Below are 16,321 nucleotides of genomic sequence, written 5' to 3' on the forward strand. Positions count from 1 at the left end.
TTTCAAGGTGCAGCGAGGCTGCACTGTGGGGTCCTTTTGCAATCTCATGAGGATCCCGTTGTCTGGGCATTGAGGATGTGGAGGCCAGCAGCAACTTTGAGCTGCCGTCAACGAGGGATGCGAGTACCTGGGTCATAGAAGCACCACGTTTTTAGCGATGCATTGGTTCCAAGGATTGCGAGGGCGATGCAGATCCTCTGTGCTGGGTCCAATCCAGGCAGAAGCAGGGATGAGGTGCTTCTGCTTAAGGATGTGCCACTCAGCGGAAGAGATGAGTCAGTTCTGCTCGAAGATGCACCACTCAGCAGAGAAGATGTGTGGGTTCTGCTGGTAGGCACCTTAGGCTTACTTCCAAGGGCCCAGGACTGGGTTGTCACCATTTTGCAGGTTAGAATCACAGATAGCAGAGTGCAGGTGCTGTTGCAAGGTTGTGGGAAGCCTGTTAAGACCCTAGAATTCAGATCAATGAGCCACCCAACTAGCTGTTGGAGTCACTCTGGATTCTGGGTTCAAGAGATGCAGGTCCAGGACTTATCACTCTGGCAAGAGAGCAGCAGGCAGCAGGTCAGCACAGCAAAACAAAGCAGGAGTCCAGCAGAGGATCAGTCCAGAAGAGTGGCAGTCCTTTCAGCAGCAAAGCAGCCTTGCTTGCTGGCAGAGTATCCACAGGTCCAGAAGTGTACTGAAGTGGTGGTGTCTGAGGTCCAGTACGTGTACCCAGTGGTGCCTTTGAAGTGTGGGCGACTTCAGAGAAAAGCATGTGAAGTGCACACATGTCCTCCCTTCCTGCCCTGGCCTCAGCTGCACCACAGGGGGTTAGGCAGCCCTTTGTGTGGGGACAGGACACAGTCTTTCCAGACATGATTGAGGCTGCGCCCACCTCCTACCTCCCATCCTGCCAGGATGGCCTATCAAGTCACACCTAAGCTCCCATTGTGTGTGGCTCTCTAGGTGGAATACACAAAGCCCAACTGCCAACTGCACCTAATCATGTGATCAGAGACAGGCTGGAGGCACTAAATGGCTAAGGCAAGAACATGCTTACTTTCTAAAAGTGGCATTTTCGGAATTATAATCTAAAGCTTGAGTTCACCATAAGTTAGGATTTTAAGTTAGGATTTTAAGTTAGGATTCCAGAGACACCAATCTTGACCCAATCATATCTTTCTATTTGAAACGTACTCTTATTAAATGTAATAAGGTAATCACAATGGTATTGTATGGGAGATATATGCCTTGTAGTAGAGAAAAACAAATGTAAGATGTTTTCACTACCTGGACATGCAAAACTGAAAAGTACATGTCCTGCTTTTTATATACATTGCACCCTGCCACTGAAATTCAGTCCAGTGCCTACCCTAGGTGTGGTTTATATGTATTAAAAAGGAAGGTTTGATCTTGGCAAGATGTTCAACTTGCCACGTCTACATGGAAGTTTAAACTGCATACATAGTCTCCTCAATAGCAGGCCTGAGACATGTTTACATGGCTATTTGAGTGGGTGGCACAATCAGTGCTGCAGACACACTAGTAGCATTTAATTTACAGGTCCAGGGCACAGGAAGTGCATATTACTGGGGACTGATAAGTACATTAATTATGACATTTGTGGATTAGCCAATGCTACCATGTTTTAGGGAAAGAGCACAAGCACTTTAGCACTGGTGAGCAGTGGTAAAGTGGGCAGAATCCTAAGGCCAGCAAAAATGAAGTCAGGAAAACAGGAGGTCTGAAGGCAAAAAGCTTGGGGAAACCACACCAATGATGCCAGGTCTAGTAATCATTAATCATTGTCAGTGGTTCATAAAAACAGGATATTGCCTTACAATTTACCTATGTGGGAATTAAAGATGATAGAGTATAAATGAAAATGGCCCCACTCTACTGTTTGTAAGGCTAGTATGCAAGCTTCTGTCGATATAGTCAATTGTTTAAGGATAATTGGGTGAAGTTCTCTGGGGGAGGTGTCAAACGTAACATGCCCAGAACTGGATAGACAGACTTACACTTCCTGCGAGGTGTCTTGCTGTGACTGCTGAGCAAACATGTACACATAGCTGAGCAGTAAATTGTGATCAGATGGGGGCATGGAGTTTTAATATAGAAGACTGTTTTAAGTTACTTCTGTTGCCGACGGGGAATCCTTCGTTTTATGTTGGCATTGTCACAATGTTCTTCTTCCTACTCCACCTTCCATATAATATTCAAGCCAAAGCCAACAACCACTCCTGAACTTCTTTTCAGGACTTCTGAGAGGGACAGTGTCCCCTCACCAACCCTAAACACCCAGACCTGGTGGCATAAAAGCTATGTGTCAGAATATCAACTATAGAAATTCTCTCTGATATAAATTAGGCCCAGCATAATCTCTTGTAATTTTTGGCAATTAAATTTACAATTGTTGGTAAAACAAACTTTAGGGGGAGTATCAGAACAAACCAAACAAATCAAATGTCACCCAAGATAAGCAAGATAAATTATTTTAATGACTTCTCTACTGGGGGGCATATGGGCACCAGAGGAAAATTAAGAGTTACTCCTTTTCACTGTGTCTCTCTTGATGTATTCCTGCTGTGGGATGGTTGTTGGTGGGGGAGCAGCCCCTTGGACAAAGGTCGCTCCCCATATTGATGCACGCATGTCCTTTGTATTTTGCCACTCCTATCACTAGACACCAGGTAATGTCTAATTATATGAACTAGGAAGCACCCCCTTGGGCAAGGGTTGCTACGCATAATGGGCCACATTGTCCTTTGCTTTTTGCTGCCTGGGGACAGACCAGTCTTTTTGTAGGCGGGGTGGAAAACACTAGACACCAGGGATATTGTTTTATATATGTATTTTTATATGTGTTGGGGATAGCTTCCTTGGGCTAGTTTACCTCCCCAGTGTCCTTTGTGTTCCACCCTGAGTTGCAGATCAATCATTTATAGGCTTATTGGCACACAAGATTGGCCCCCAAGATGACAGAAAACCACTAGACTTTCTGTAAATGGACTAGGGCAATTTCAATTATACATAAAATTAGACAAATAATCAATAGTGACACTAATATACAGGAAAATACAAAAATAATTGTATTTGTTATACATGGCAGTGTTTCTAAAAAGAGGTTGTATAATGGTTATACATCTCTGGGCAAAAATTGACATGACATGAGCAATATTATGGACTTCAGTCAATTATTCGGCCTATTCAAGTACGATAATTCATATAGATAAAAACAATTAATTAAACAGCAATTCAAGTAGTTGAGAACAATGTCCATAGAACAACAATTTATGGGGTGGTTTCCCGATAAATTGTTATTCTATGGACATTGTTCTCAACTATTTGAATTGCTGTTTAATTAATTGCTTTTTATCTATATGAATTATCGTACTTGAATAGCCCGAATAAATGACTGAAGTGCATAATATTGCTCATGTCAATTTTTGCCCAGAGATGTATAACCATTACACAACCTCTTTTTAGAAACACTGCCATGTATAACACATAAAATGATGTTTCTATTTTCCTATATATTAGTGTCACTATTGATTATTTGTCTAATTTTATGTATTATGTTGCTATTGTTGAGTTGTTCATTTAATTGAAGTTACCCTAATCCATTTACAGAATGTATTTTCCTGTTTAGGTGAACTTCACTATAATCTTACAGGGGACCCCCTTTCTTTGCATTGAGAAAACCACTAGACACCAGGGATTTTACTGAAGTGAGAGAGTGTTTTCCAGATTTGTGCCAATAGTGATTTAGGTTTGCTGTATGGTGCTTAAAGGGCTGCCGCACTATTGTACCACATCATCATTGCTAAATACCGATTCTTAGATGCAGAAACAAAGACACTTTCTGCCCTATATTACAAGTAGAAAACAAAAAATCTGAATATATGGAACATTTTATACAGCCAGATTTAAACTTGGTAATAGCCGAGTCTCTGTGATGCCTCTGTGAGTGAGCATCCTTAATGTGTAGGGGCACTCCACTCATTTCACATCTCCTAATCAGGAAGTTTGTATGGTCTTGGGAAAAGACATTGGGAACTAATAAAAATGAGGCTGCCAGGTCCCTATTGTCTTAGATGTAAAGCAGACTGGTGTGCATGTCTTTATTGACAGTGTGCTGCTAAATCTTCACAAATGGTGATGAGGACAGGCCTCATGCGGAAGTGAGCCTGTTCACCCAAGGTCGGGGTGGTGTCCCTTTGGAACCCACATTGAGTGATGCTGCTCAGGAAGAGGTTCGTTGGCAATATGGGTGGGGGACAGAAATTGCACAGTCCAGGGCCACAAAAAGCACAAATTGCTTCCATACTTCACCTTAATCCTCTCTCAGTCATAATTAGAGTGACCCCAGCAGGCTGCAGGAGTGTGAGCACTCTCAGTGGCAGGAGACTGTGATGCCAACAATGCCCTGTAGAAGGCACCTCAGTTAAACCCAGTCTGATACTGGTGATTCTGGTGAATGACTGCATTTGTAACCACAAGCCACCAGCGGTGCTAGTGCCACTAGTTATGCCAGAGAGCAGGAAATCACTGAACCATAGTCTGTAGCTGAAAAAAAGACTCAATGCAGTCAACAGGGTAGTAAGGGGAGAAACTGATCTTGCCCCATGCATCTTAACACCAATGGAACAACACCACTATCAATAGGTCTGTGGAAGCCCACCACCATTGCACCTGCTCTACCAGATTCCTAGCCCACAAATCATTTAAGAGGTATGGCTCAGATCCCAGCTGTAGAACCATTTGTCATTGCAGAACCACCAACTATAAGCTATGCGTAGAAAGCCCTAACATGTACTTTGCAACTACTGGGCTTGTGGGAGAATGAAAGCCCACTTTGAAACCACGGCAAATCCGGTCTACAAACTGTTTGTATTCCACTGGGCCGGACAAGAACAAAATTAACCCATGCCTTCCTCGTAAGACTCACAGATCTGGTGAGCACATGCACCTTCACAGATGCAACAGAGAAAATACAAGTGCGAGTCATTTTAGGGTGTGTGTTGCCAAAACTAAGGGAAGAGATCCCTCAGGAACCTGGAAAATCACTACAGGATATCCTTATGCTGGGAAGCTCAAACAAATTGTTGTGGGCATCGTATACGGAGGCGGCTCTGCACAATCCCATCAAAAGCAAGGTGTGAACCTAGCTACACAAGGCAGGCCCAATGAAAACTAAAAGACATGTCTCCCCATCCAACGGTCCTATGGCTACTGCCCAGCATCAAAGGGACTGTCCGGCAAAGGGGAAGTATTGCAACTCCTGCAGGAAGATGTATCCTTTTGTCAAAGTCTGTGCTCGGCCTGCAATCCGATACCAACCTGTTTAGCGGCAGTCAAGGCACTCTAAAAGGCAGTGAGGAAGGCAAAATGTATGACGACACAACAGGCAGCATGGCACATACTGTGTATGCAGGGAGGCAGGTCTTCCCAGAGAACTTGGTGCCCCCAAAATATCAGGTTGCTTACAGAAGACACGGCCACTAGCCTCCAAGGGCCTGTTTATCACCAATATTGCCGATGACCAAGTAACAACCACAGCCAAAGTGTATGTTACCCAAGAAAGCACCAACCTGTTACTGAGATGCAAGACAGCTGAAAACCTCCAGCCAGTACAGTCCACACTCAGGTGCATGCCACCAACCTTGACTCAATCTTCAAGGACATCCAAGAGCACATAGATCACTCTGTCTATATTGTTGCCCTTTGACGCAGGAAATTAGTTTTTCACCTGAGGCCAAAAGTGGAATCTGAATTTAGGAAATCAGAACAAGTGGACATAATGGAAAGTGTGGATGGCACCACATTATTGGTGTTCCATAATATTGTCATATGGAATCCTAACCAACCAAGAAAAGAAAGGCTGTTTGTCGACATGAGGCTTGCAAATGTAGCAATTAAAGAGAAAGGTAAATCACTCCGACAGTCAAGGACATGGTCAGAAATCTGAGTGGGGCAGTTAGTTTTCTAAAATGGACATCTAGTCTGGCTACCACCAAATTCTACTGGACCGCAAATCTTGCTACATTGCAACTATTTCTACACACATGGGCCTCCCACAATAAAAAGGACTCATTTTGGAAATATCCAGTGCTGCAGAGGTTTTTCAAAATGTGATCCAGGAGGTACTGTTGGAGCAGGCTGGTACATTTGAAAAAAGTAATTACATCATGGACTTTGCCTTGTCCATTGAGGAACATCATGTGTGGCTGTGGAAGGTGGTAAAAGGCTTTGAGATTGTGGTCTCAACATGCTAAAGGACTAATGGGAGTGTAGACATGAATCAGTTTTTTTGGATGCTTGTTCTCTGTAGGAGGTGTAGTGCCCGCTCCAATGAAGGTACAGGATGTCAAAACAGCTCCACCTCTGTCTTTGAGGTGAGGAGTTTCCTCGGAATGGTGAACTACTTCAAATGATTCATGCAGGAACTGGCCTCCCTCACAAGGCCTTTAGGAGAACTCACCATGTAATCCAAACTGGGTGGCTTGAGTTAGGATCAGGAAGGAGTCTTCCAGCGCACCAAAGAGGCCCTGTTGAAAGACACCACAATGGTCTATCTCAACCGCTGAAGTTTCAGCAGAAACTAGCCCAACTCTGTTGGGGCTGTACTCTTGCAACAACAAAAGTACAATGAGTGGACCTCAGTTGCATAGGCCAGTCGAGCACTCACTCCATGAAGCAGCGATATCACAAATAAAACGGGAGGCCATAGCCATCTACTGGGGGCGTCACCACTTACACCCTTGAATGTGCATATGGGCAACAAGCCATTACTACCTCTTTTTCAAGGATCATATTTCAAGCTACCACCACAAAATGAAAAATGTGTTCTCCAACTGCAGAAGTAATCCTTCAGTGTGTATTACAAGTCAGTCAGAACCTGGTGCACTATCAAGACATTCCTGAGCTGCAATGATGGAAGCAGAATGAGCAGCCAAGGAAAGAGAAAAGTGTGTTCACTACCAGACCATTCCCAATCTCATTGGACACTATCCCAGAAGCTACTGCACAAGATGACCATCTGAGAATGGTCTTGAAAGCAATAGAGACAGTACAGAAAGGAACACTGAAATCGAACTGTTTGCAATGGACACCGAGAACATTTTGAAGTCACTGTACAATATGCGTTGTGGATAAGCTGCTGCTCCAGATGGGTGCTTGCTCAGGGGGCACTGCCTTGTCATGTCCATAAGACTGGCAGATCACTAAACCAGCTGGAACATGTGGGCTGTCAGGACATTGTCAAAACCAAAAGCTGATGATGTAAAAAGCTGTGGTCCCCATCTCAGTATGTTGGTGAAAATAGCAGGGGGGGGGACTGCTACCAGTGTCAGGTCTCTGTGAATCCAGGCCTGGTCTTAGTGAAGGAGATCAGAGATAACTGTGGATGTAGGCCAGCATAGATTTTGGCAATCTGCCAGAAAGACAGAACATATTATGCTCTGCTGGCCCCAAGCCAATGGGGTGGTTGAGCATTTCATGAAGATATTGAACAAAGTAATCATATTGTAGTATTCTGCTTAGAATGGATAATGTGGAATAAAAATGCCGCAGGAGGATTCTATGTTGGGCATTCATGTGAGACAGGTGAGCAGGCTAGTGGTTTACCAGCTAGGTGGTTGTGAAGCTTCCTATCCTTCTAATTATTCTACCTCTAATTGCCCTCAATGCGCATGAGTATTTTCTCTTCACGAACTGGTGACGATCGGGAGTTCTAAGGAGGAAGGCAGAGCTCACCTTATTATACTTAGGGTGAGCACTAAGCCCAGTGTGCTAAGACTGAGTCATCAGAGATGCAATTCCCTATCATCTCATCTGGGTGCCTCATCCCAGTGATGATGGCCAAGTGTCGCAATGTCACAGACAGAGGAATGCCTAAGCCAGAGACAACAGGAAAGTCAGACTATTTGAGCTACAAGTAGGGATGTCCTTCTGGTGAAGAATCGCTACCCAGGAGTACATTTCGATTAGGTTCTGAACTCCACCATTTTGAATAACTTGGCAGACCAGCATGGTTAGCATGCAGAGGGGCAACAAAGTGCTCGCCAGGAATGTGTCATTCTTTAAGAGATTCCAGGGGATTGTGCCTGAGACCTTGCTACCAGACCAAGTGATGCAGGGAGAGGGTGTTGGATGGTGAACCTGAATGGAGTGATCTGGAACCTGGTTCGCCCTCTGGATCTACCTCATCCTGTGAAGAGGTAGAAGACGTGACGTCCTGAGGTGTTCCAGCTTCAACTGAGAGTGAGGCATCCAAAGAGTCACCAATGGTTGGGAGCCAGGGAAGTCATCCCCATAATCACTTGCAAGAAAATCCTGATCCATCCACCAGACTCCGATCTATCGTGGTGTGACCTGTGGATTCTGTGACTGTAAGGACAAAGTTGCTGAAAGGACAGCACAGTGTTGTATGTGTTTTGGAAACTGTATTTTGGAGACAAATGCAGTATCTCTGTGAGTAAACAGAGCATTCCACGTGTGGAGCGGCAACCCACTAGTTTCACCTCTCTGTACCAGGGAGTTGCTATTGTCTTGAGTAGTGAAATTGAGAATAGAAAAGGAGACTGCCTGGTTCAAGTGGCCTTAGTTACGCAGCAGACGTGTGTGCATCTTAATTGCCAGCGAGCTTCTGCGACTTCACATGGTCTAAGAACACAACTATTGTAGGAACGTTGTGAACACCCAAAAAATCCTAAAGTTACTTGCATCCACAAACATTTCCATAGGTTTTTCTTAGCCCCTTTGTAAACATAAGCTGAGTCCTAAAGTACTTTGGAAACGTCTGCAAAGAGGGAGAAATGTTGCCCAAACATTAGCCTATCTTTGGGGTTGAGCTCTGTGTGGAATCTGCCTCGAAATTTTCAACTTGAGATTTCGAATGCGTACTCCTGTGGTTTGTGACTTCCCAAAAAATTAGACATGTAGACTTATCAGAGAAATACGTTAACAATTTGCAGATTACCTTTCTCCATGAATCGGACCTTGAGTTGTTCTCTTTGTGAAGGAAGGTTCTATTTAAAACTTCATCTGCCACATAATTCTAGTCGCCTAAACCACTCTTTTTCTTTTTTTTAAAACCACGCCTATAAAAATCGTCTGATATGTTTTTAAGGCCATGCCTTGCTTAAAGACCCATCACATATTTTGTACCTTTGAAATCCTGGATGAGCACAGTCACTGAGTATTGGACTTGGCCCTTTTTGGCTAAAGTTTCCCTAAACTTTTTGCTTTCCCCCTAGACCTTTTTTATGTCAGAGTGTTGCCAACTTAGATGTTTTGGGCACTTTTCCACTGCTGATCAGTGTCAACGTGCAAGTGCTCCCTGTATAAAGTGTAATGGTAATTGGTTGTCCACGATTGGTATGTTTGCCTTTCTAGTAAAGTCCCTAGTAAAGTGCACTTTTTGTGCCAGGGTTGGTAATGCAAATGCTACTAGTGGGCCTGCCACCCCCTTTTGTACCGCTTTGTTCGCCATAAGTTGGCAGGGTATGCTCAGACGTGAGTCTCTTGCTCACTTTGCCACTGGATTCAAGCAAGCCGGGCTGAAGACGGCTGAAATGCCAGACACTGGTCCTCGGAAGCTTGTTTCCGGTCCAGGGAAGGCAGTTCGGGCTGGACTGTTCCCATGAGGCACAGCGTCAGACTGATTTGCATATGGCCATGCCTGAACTGGGGTGGCAGAGTGGGCTAAAGAATGGTGATGGATTAAACCCAGATCTGTTGACTGGGTGTGAGTGTTTGATTGGTTCGGATGCTCCGTCCATCATCACCCCCTTTTGTACCACTAGTGGGCCTGCAACACTAATTGTGCCACCCACACAGGTAGCCTTAAAGACAGAACTCAGGCCTGCCACTGCAGTGCTTGCTCGCAGTTTGTTAAACTGCCATGCTGTCCTGACAAGTGCACCCACTTGCCAGGCCTTACCCTTCCCTTTCTATTCAAATCAGACACCCCTACGGTAGGTCCAAGGTACCCCCTGGGCAAGGTGCAGTGCATGTGAAATGTAGGACATGTACTGAGGTGTGTGCCATGTACTGACAGTGAAATACTCTCCATTTCGTTTTTCACTCTTGAAAGGCCATCTTGCCCATACGACAGAATAGGAAGGCTGTTGTAATATGTTTTCCAGCCTATCTTCCCGTAGGCTTAAGATGGAGAGGTGAAGGATTTGAAAGTGATGGGATCTGGGGAATCTCTTGACCCAGAGGAGGATGTGAGACAGCAACAGGCTGACCTGCATCTGGAGGGTAAGGGGGAGGAGTAGCCCCTAGAGGTGAAGAGGCCGGGTTGCTGCCATAAAACAATGGTCCCAACTCCTGCTGAGTGTTTGAGAATCCAGACCCCCACTAATAAAAGGAAAAAGGTGTCACTGGCAGGGAGGCACCCAGAACTGGTTTGAACAGTGGTCAGTGCCCCCCTGAACACAAAGACATCAAAGACATTTAGGGGTATAACTATGAGAGCTGACACCCCTGAACTTTAGAGAAATGGATTGCTCAAGACTGAAAAGGATTGAACCTACTTTGTGGTCAAGAGGAACCTCTGCCAAGGAAGAAACAGCTGAATAGACTGAAGGAAAGGACTGACCCTTGCTGTGTGTTCTGGGGCTGGCCATCAGTTTGCTGCTTTAACCGAGGAGATGCTAAAGGGACTTTTGCTGTGTGCTGTGTCCACCTGCTTGAAAGGACTTTGCTGTGTGCTGTGTCCGGAAGTAACCTATTTCCAAGGTCAAGAGGTGAGCTGGCTCTCTGTTGCAGAAAATCATAAACACAAAGGTTTCCAGGAGAATCTCATCGACGCTGTGTGCATGTTGCAACCTGAGATCCTCGTATAAAGTGCCCTGTTATCGTGCACCCGTACTCAAGTGAGTCTCAGCGACGCTGTATGCGTGTGCTTCTTGCAGCCTGAGACTTTCGTGTTAAGTGCCCTGTGATCGTGCACACCCGAAGCCCAAGAGAATCTCAGCAACGCTGTGTGCGTGTGCCCTTTTGCAGCATGAGATCTTCGTAGCACCAGCGGCCCGGACCAGCCTCTTGCATTCCTGCAGCGCGAGCCTCTGCTTTGTCTCGTATCGCGGCCCATTCTTGCCATTGAGTGGCAGTACCGGGGCCAGAGTGCGGAGCTGCACTTTGGTTTACATCATACCCATATGGGACATCTGTTGACGGAAGCTGACCGCGAGTCAGTATGAGTGACGGCGAGACCGCCTAAGGCACGGTGGTCGGTGCTGGAGTGTATTACGCTTTTCATTACTTCTGCATTACAAACTACCTGTTTAGTGTATTACACATTGCATAATTTCTGCATTACGAACTACCTAAGTGTTGCATTACATATTGCATTATTTCTGCATTACAAACTACCTGATTGTTGCATTACTCATTGCACTATTTCTGCATAATGAACTACCTGATTGTTGCATTATGCATTGCGTTAGTTTGCATAATGAAGTACCTGATTGTTTTTCCACGCATTGCACTATTTTGGCATTACGAACTGCTTGATTGTTGCATAAAGAACTGCATTATTTTTACGTTGCAAAGTGCCTGATTCTTGCATTACGAACTGCATAGCATTGTGTTAGGACTGCAGTGGATCATTTAGAATTACTAATTAATATCACCAGAACTTACAAGTGCTGGCTGTCCTAATAACCGACCAGGAGGAATATTACAAATAGGCATATATTGGATTTATATCATGTGGTCTTATCGTATATTCTTTTACATACATTTATACTTGTTTTTATGAAACTTGTGTGGAGTCCATTTGTGGTGTCATCATTTGGTTTCCGAGAGTGTGGTTGCTGATACTTTACACACTTGCCTTGAAGATAAGACTGGCTGCTCGTGCCAAGCTACTGAGGGGGTGAGGGGGCTATCTGAGAAGGTGTCCTTCCTTTCCCTGACTTGGAAGCAAGGGTTCCTATTTGGCCTAAGGCACCTACCTCAGCCAACTAGCGACCCCCATGCCTAACACTGAGCATCCTTTTTTTCCAAGTTGTCTCTCGAGGGATTTCAGAGATTACACTGCAGTCAAGAAAATCACTTGTTGAAAATGGGATTCGCAGGTATGTAATCTTTAATATTATAAACCCTTGTTCATAGAGAGGTGTATTCAGGCACAGCTTCGTACTTGATTACTTCCTTTCCCTGAATGCTGAAAAAATAACAAAACTGATAGAGGACAGCATAAAAGATTCAGACAGGCACATTAAAATGCAGTTCGCTGTGCTGATTTTAAATGAAGTGGAAACCGCTGTTTCAAAGAGGATTCTGCCCATCAACCATTTCTAAAGAACATTTAGTAATCAGGCATGTCATACTGAGAATAAGTGATTTATAGCCTTGGCGGAAATAATAAATAAGAGACCGATGCATCAAAAAAGTGTAAGTAGCAATAAAACTTTAAATGAATCTTTAGCACTTACTTTTGCTTGCATATCCCACTGGTAGCTAATGAATACCTTCGGTTCTGTTTCATCGTTATCCAGGGGCCAGGAGTATAAAGCTGCAGGAAAGGGGAAACGTTCATTAACCAGCCAGTTCAACTGACGCCTGCTCAGTCTGCAACCTTCATTATCGCGACATCAAATTGAAGGTGATGCAACGTGATTACAATCTCGTCTGAGAAGGTTGTCTCTGCGTACAATCAGACAGAAAACGTGTCTTAAAATTAGCATAACACACTGAAAAATGACCTTAAGGAGAGAAGGTTCATTGATAATAGCTATCCACTTCTGTAATACCTTCAGCCTTATGTATATTTTGGCTTCTCATCCTTCTTAAAGAAGCAACAATCTGTTTAAAAGTGTCAGTCAAACAAGATGACGCACACAGATGACTCAATGTGACACTGGACTACAGTGACATGCTGGAAGCAGTGCCTAATTTGAGCAGGTGGTTTCCGGAGTACTGCACTGACACTTAATTGATTTCTGGCACGGCACCACCACGTAATTGTCAACACCCACTTATGACAATCTGCCACATTGTAGCACTGCAGATTTATTTTAGAGATGAGCAGAACAACGGTTGTTTATGAATACAATATACATTAAAATAAATAATACCTGCCTCCCTAGCCATTCATAGCTTTGGGGACCTAGAATAATCTGAACTGTTGCGCTTGCAGGCGAGAGAGATGATTAGTTGTTGTGTTGGTACCAGCATTGGCAGCGATGATGGGGCAATAGGTAGAGCAAGCTGCAGCGGCCGCCTGGTCAGGGCCCTGGCGCAAATTATTTTACAAGTTAAGCACTGACTAGAAGTGACTAGTGCAGGAAGCTTGCGCCCAATCTTCACGGGATTTATGCAGAGCATATGTTTTAAATATTGTGTCGGGGAAGACACATTATTAGCATTGATAGTGTGTACTGACATCCTGGGGAGAGGCTCATGGGAATGGACGTCACAGTGCAGCCGGATCCCCCTCCCCTGACTTTGAAAGCAATAGGTGAAGTTACCAGTTAATAAAAATGTCCTATTTTGAGCACTTCTCAAGTGAGCAAAAACCATTCCTATTTCTGTTCTAGCAGCTACTCTTGAGCTGAAACAGGGTTCCAGGCACACCCCAATGGATCCTTTATGAGCACTGTTTCAAAAAGGCAGGCACACCTGCACACATATTCAGTCCATGCATGGGATCAGAGGTCTGTAGGGCTGGAGGCCTGGGAGACTTCGTCCTCTCCTGCACACAGGCGGAGGGTGCAAATGTGAACCGCTGCAAAACAAGCCCCCAGTAACAAAAACAGCGCCACTGCTGCAAAACCGGCTCCCACCCTTCCAGCCTCCTGGGGAAATGCCTGATGCCTGCTACTGCCAGTCCGACCCTGCAAAAGGTGAACAGCCTGATGGTAGCAGATGAGTTTCACTCATTTAGTCTCCCAGGATTTTTCGCTTTTGACTACTCAATTTTTGGACATTTCTGTAAGCAAGTCTCACTACCTGAGTCTCATCCACAGTAAATCTAGGATAATTCTTTGTTTGCAGGTAGAGTAAGCCATTCTAACCTTCTACTGATTGTATTAGCAATAATTGCATGTAAGTATTAGTTCCAGTCTTGCAATCAGTATTGTTAAGGTCATACATAGATTTCAACAGAGAGTGTTCAAATTACAGAACTGCAATAAAACAAGTGCTGGGTTTTAATGAGACAGGCAGAAATAACAGCAAAATAACAAATAATACCTGTTGTACATAGACACTTAGCTCAAGAAAGCCAACACAATGTTCAACTGTGTAAGAGATCAGGTTATAATATGTGAAGGATATAAGTCCTTCACAAGTAATAAGTCCAAAACTGTCTTTTTACTGGGAACCATGTACTGAATTGTATCAGCTGTCTTTCTCAGGGTAGAGAAGCAAGCACTCAAATCCTACTCAGGGAGGTGGCACGGGCTAGTAACACCAGGTACGTCACACAGCATTCAATAAATGATTGCCCAGCCAGTGCGTTTCATCTTTATTCTGTGCCCTGGTCCCACCCGGGGTACCCACAGGCTTAAGGGTCATTGGAGGTTGCAAAGGGATCCCCAAGCCTTCCAACCAGTTCCCAGAGTACAGGTGTAAATCCTGGGCAGTGCTTTGGAACCGGCATCTTTTCTTCTGCTCAGCTGCAGTGGGAGCTGTGCACTGTACCTGCCCGTGGGGGCAAAAGGACAAATGTTCGGCATGCCCTGCTCTCCCACACATGGGTGCAAATGGCGGGCAGTCCCCAGCCCACCTCTCTACCCATTCTCTTTGGAAATAGGGACCCAGGGACGAAAGTGGCTTGGTGAGTGGGACTAACGCATGCCCCCTTCCCAGGAAGTACAAGAAGTCGATGTTCTGCCGATCCAATGGGCCCTGGCCCACCACAAGGGAATACTGGAGGTCTTGCACCTGAGTGCTATAATTCCATTTGCTTAATTTCTTCTCCTCTTTTCTGTGCTGCAAGGGGATCCATAAGACAGTGCTACAGTTGGTCAGTTCTCAGCAACTCCACAACACTACCCCATCTCTATCTTTAATTTATGAAGGGGAAGTTAATGCAGTGGTGATCAGTCTAGAGGAATGCTGGTGTGGCTGTAGGAGGTGCTGTTTCCTCCAGTATAGATGGGTTGAATGTGTGTCCCAGTGTGTGCATGGGGGCAGTAACTAGTTGATTTAGTCCTAAGTTGGTGAGGTTCTCTAGGAGGGAGGTGGGGTTTGAGTCGTCATGGGTATACAGGGGGAAATATAGGTCCCCGAGAAAGATGCAGTCTGTGGATGCGAGGGTGTGGGGTGCGATGAAGTCGGTGATGGCATCGGCAAAGGGCATACGGGTCTGGGCGGCCTGTAGATGAGGGTTCCAGGGGGAGTCGTTTTGGGGTTGTTCTGGAACTGCAGGCACTCCATGAGGTTTGTTGTGTCGGCCGGGAGGGTGGTCATGCAGAGGGTGCTTTTGTGAATGATGTTGAGGCCTCCTCTTGGGAGGATGGGGTGGTATTTACGCAGGATCTTGTATCCGTTGGGATGTCATGTGCTCAGTTGGCGTTGGTCCAGGTTTCTATGAGTAAGGCAACATCAGGCGAATATGTGTTGAGGAGGTCCCAGATTTCCATTGCATGCTTGTGAAAGTTAACGCTTATTGTCCCTGGTTGAGAGACAGTGATAGCATGTGTCGCCCCGCCTCTACAAGCCTCTGGCTCTAGTAGATATATGTTTACATCAGAGACCATTATTCCTACTTGAAGATTGATCATGAACTAATTAAGTCTAGCCCCTAGTACTGCAAGTGTCCCTTTCTTTGTTATGTTAAACATCTCTTAGTTCAGGTCTTTTTTGACCTATAAATTGTCATTTATTTGAAAATACTCTTACATAAGCTCCAGCATTTGTTCTGCCCCCACTTTATTCAGCAGTGGATGGCCCCTGAACCTTCATGACCGGAGATGTGGCTGTTTGGAATATTGTTTGAATTTACTTCTATGGATGCATGCTTAGTACACAATGTTTATTGGATAAAGCACCCCCATGGTACTTTATAAGGAATTGCAAGTCACTGAGAAGTGCCTGGGCAGTATTGAGGAATTAGACTGAAATATGAGTTCTCGAATAAGCTCATGGAACTTCGAGGTGTCTTGCAATATAATTTTAAAGACACAGAGGGCATGGTGTTCCATGGTCATACCATCCCTCTTAAATCTTTAGTGTCTTACGCCATTAGAAGAAAATAAATAGTATGATTGCATATAATAAGCATAAAGGAAGAAACTGTAATGGAAAATGAAACACAACAAAAACCAGTTTGTAATATTCTCAAAAACATATCACAATCAGTTTAATGTAAACC

The 16,321-nt window shown here is 44.7% G+C and overlaps 1 protein-coding gene across 1 annotated transcript in view; it reads right to left on the minus strand.

Moving 5' to 3' along the window:
• LOC147724149 (uncharacterized) overlaps window positions 1–16,321 on the minus strand; it is a 1,299,884-nt gene that overhangs the window by 41,496 nt on the left and 1,242,067 nt on the right. The window contains exon 6 of the mRNA XM_086917998.1: window positions 12,438–12,517. Within this exon, the coding sequence (XP_086774124.1) occupies window positions 12,438–12,517 (80 nt within the window). The remainder of the gene's footprint in view (window positions 1–12,437; window positions 12,518–16,321) is intronic.

This window comes from Lissotriton vulgaris, chromosome 4_1 (genome assembly GCF_964263255.1).
Source record: "Lissotriton vulgaris chromosome 4_1, aLisVul1.2, whole genome shotgun sequence".
NCBI classification, from domain to species: domain Eukaryota; kingdom Metazoa; phylum Chordata; class Amphibia; order Caudata; family Salamandridae; genus Lissotriton; species Lissotriton vulgaris.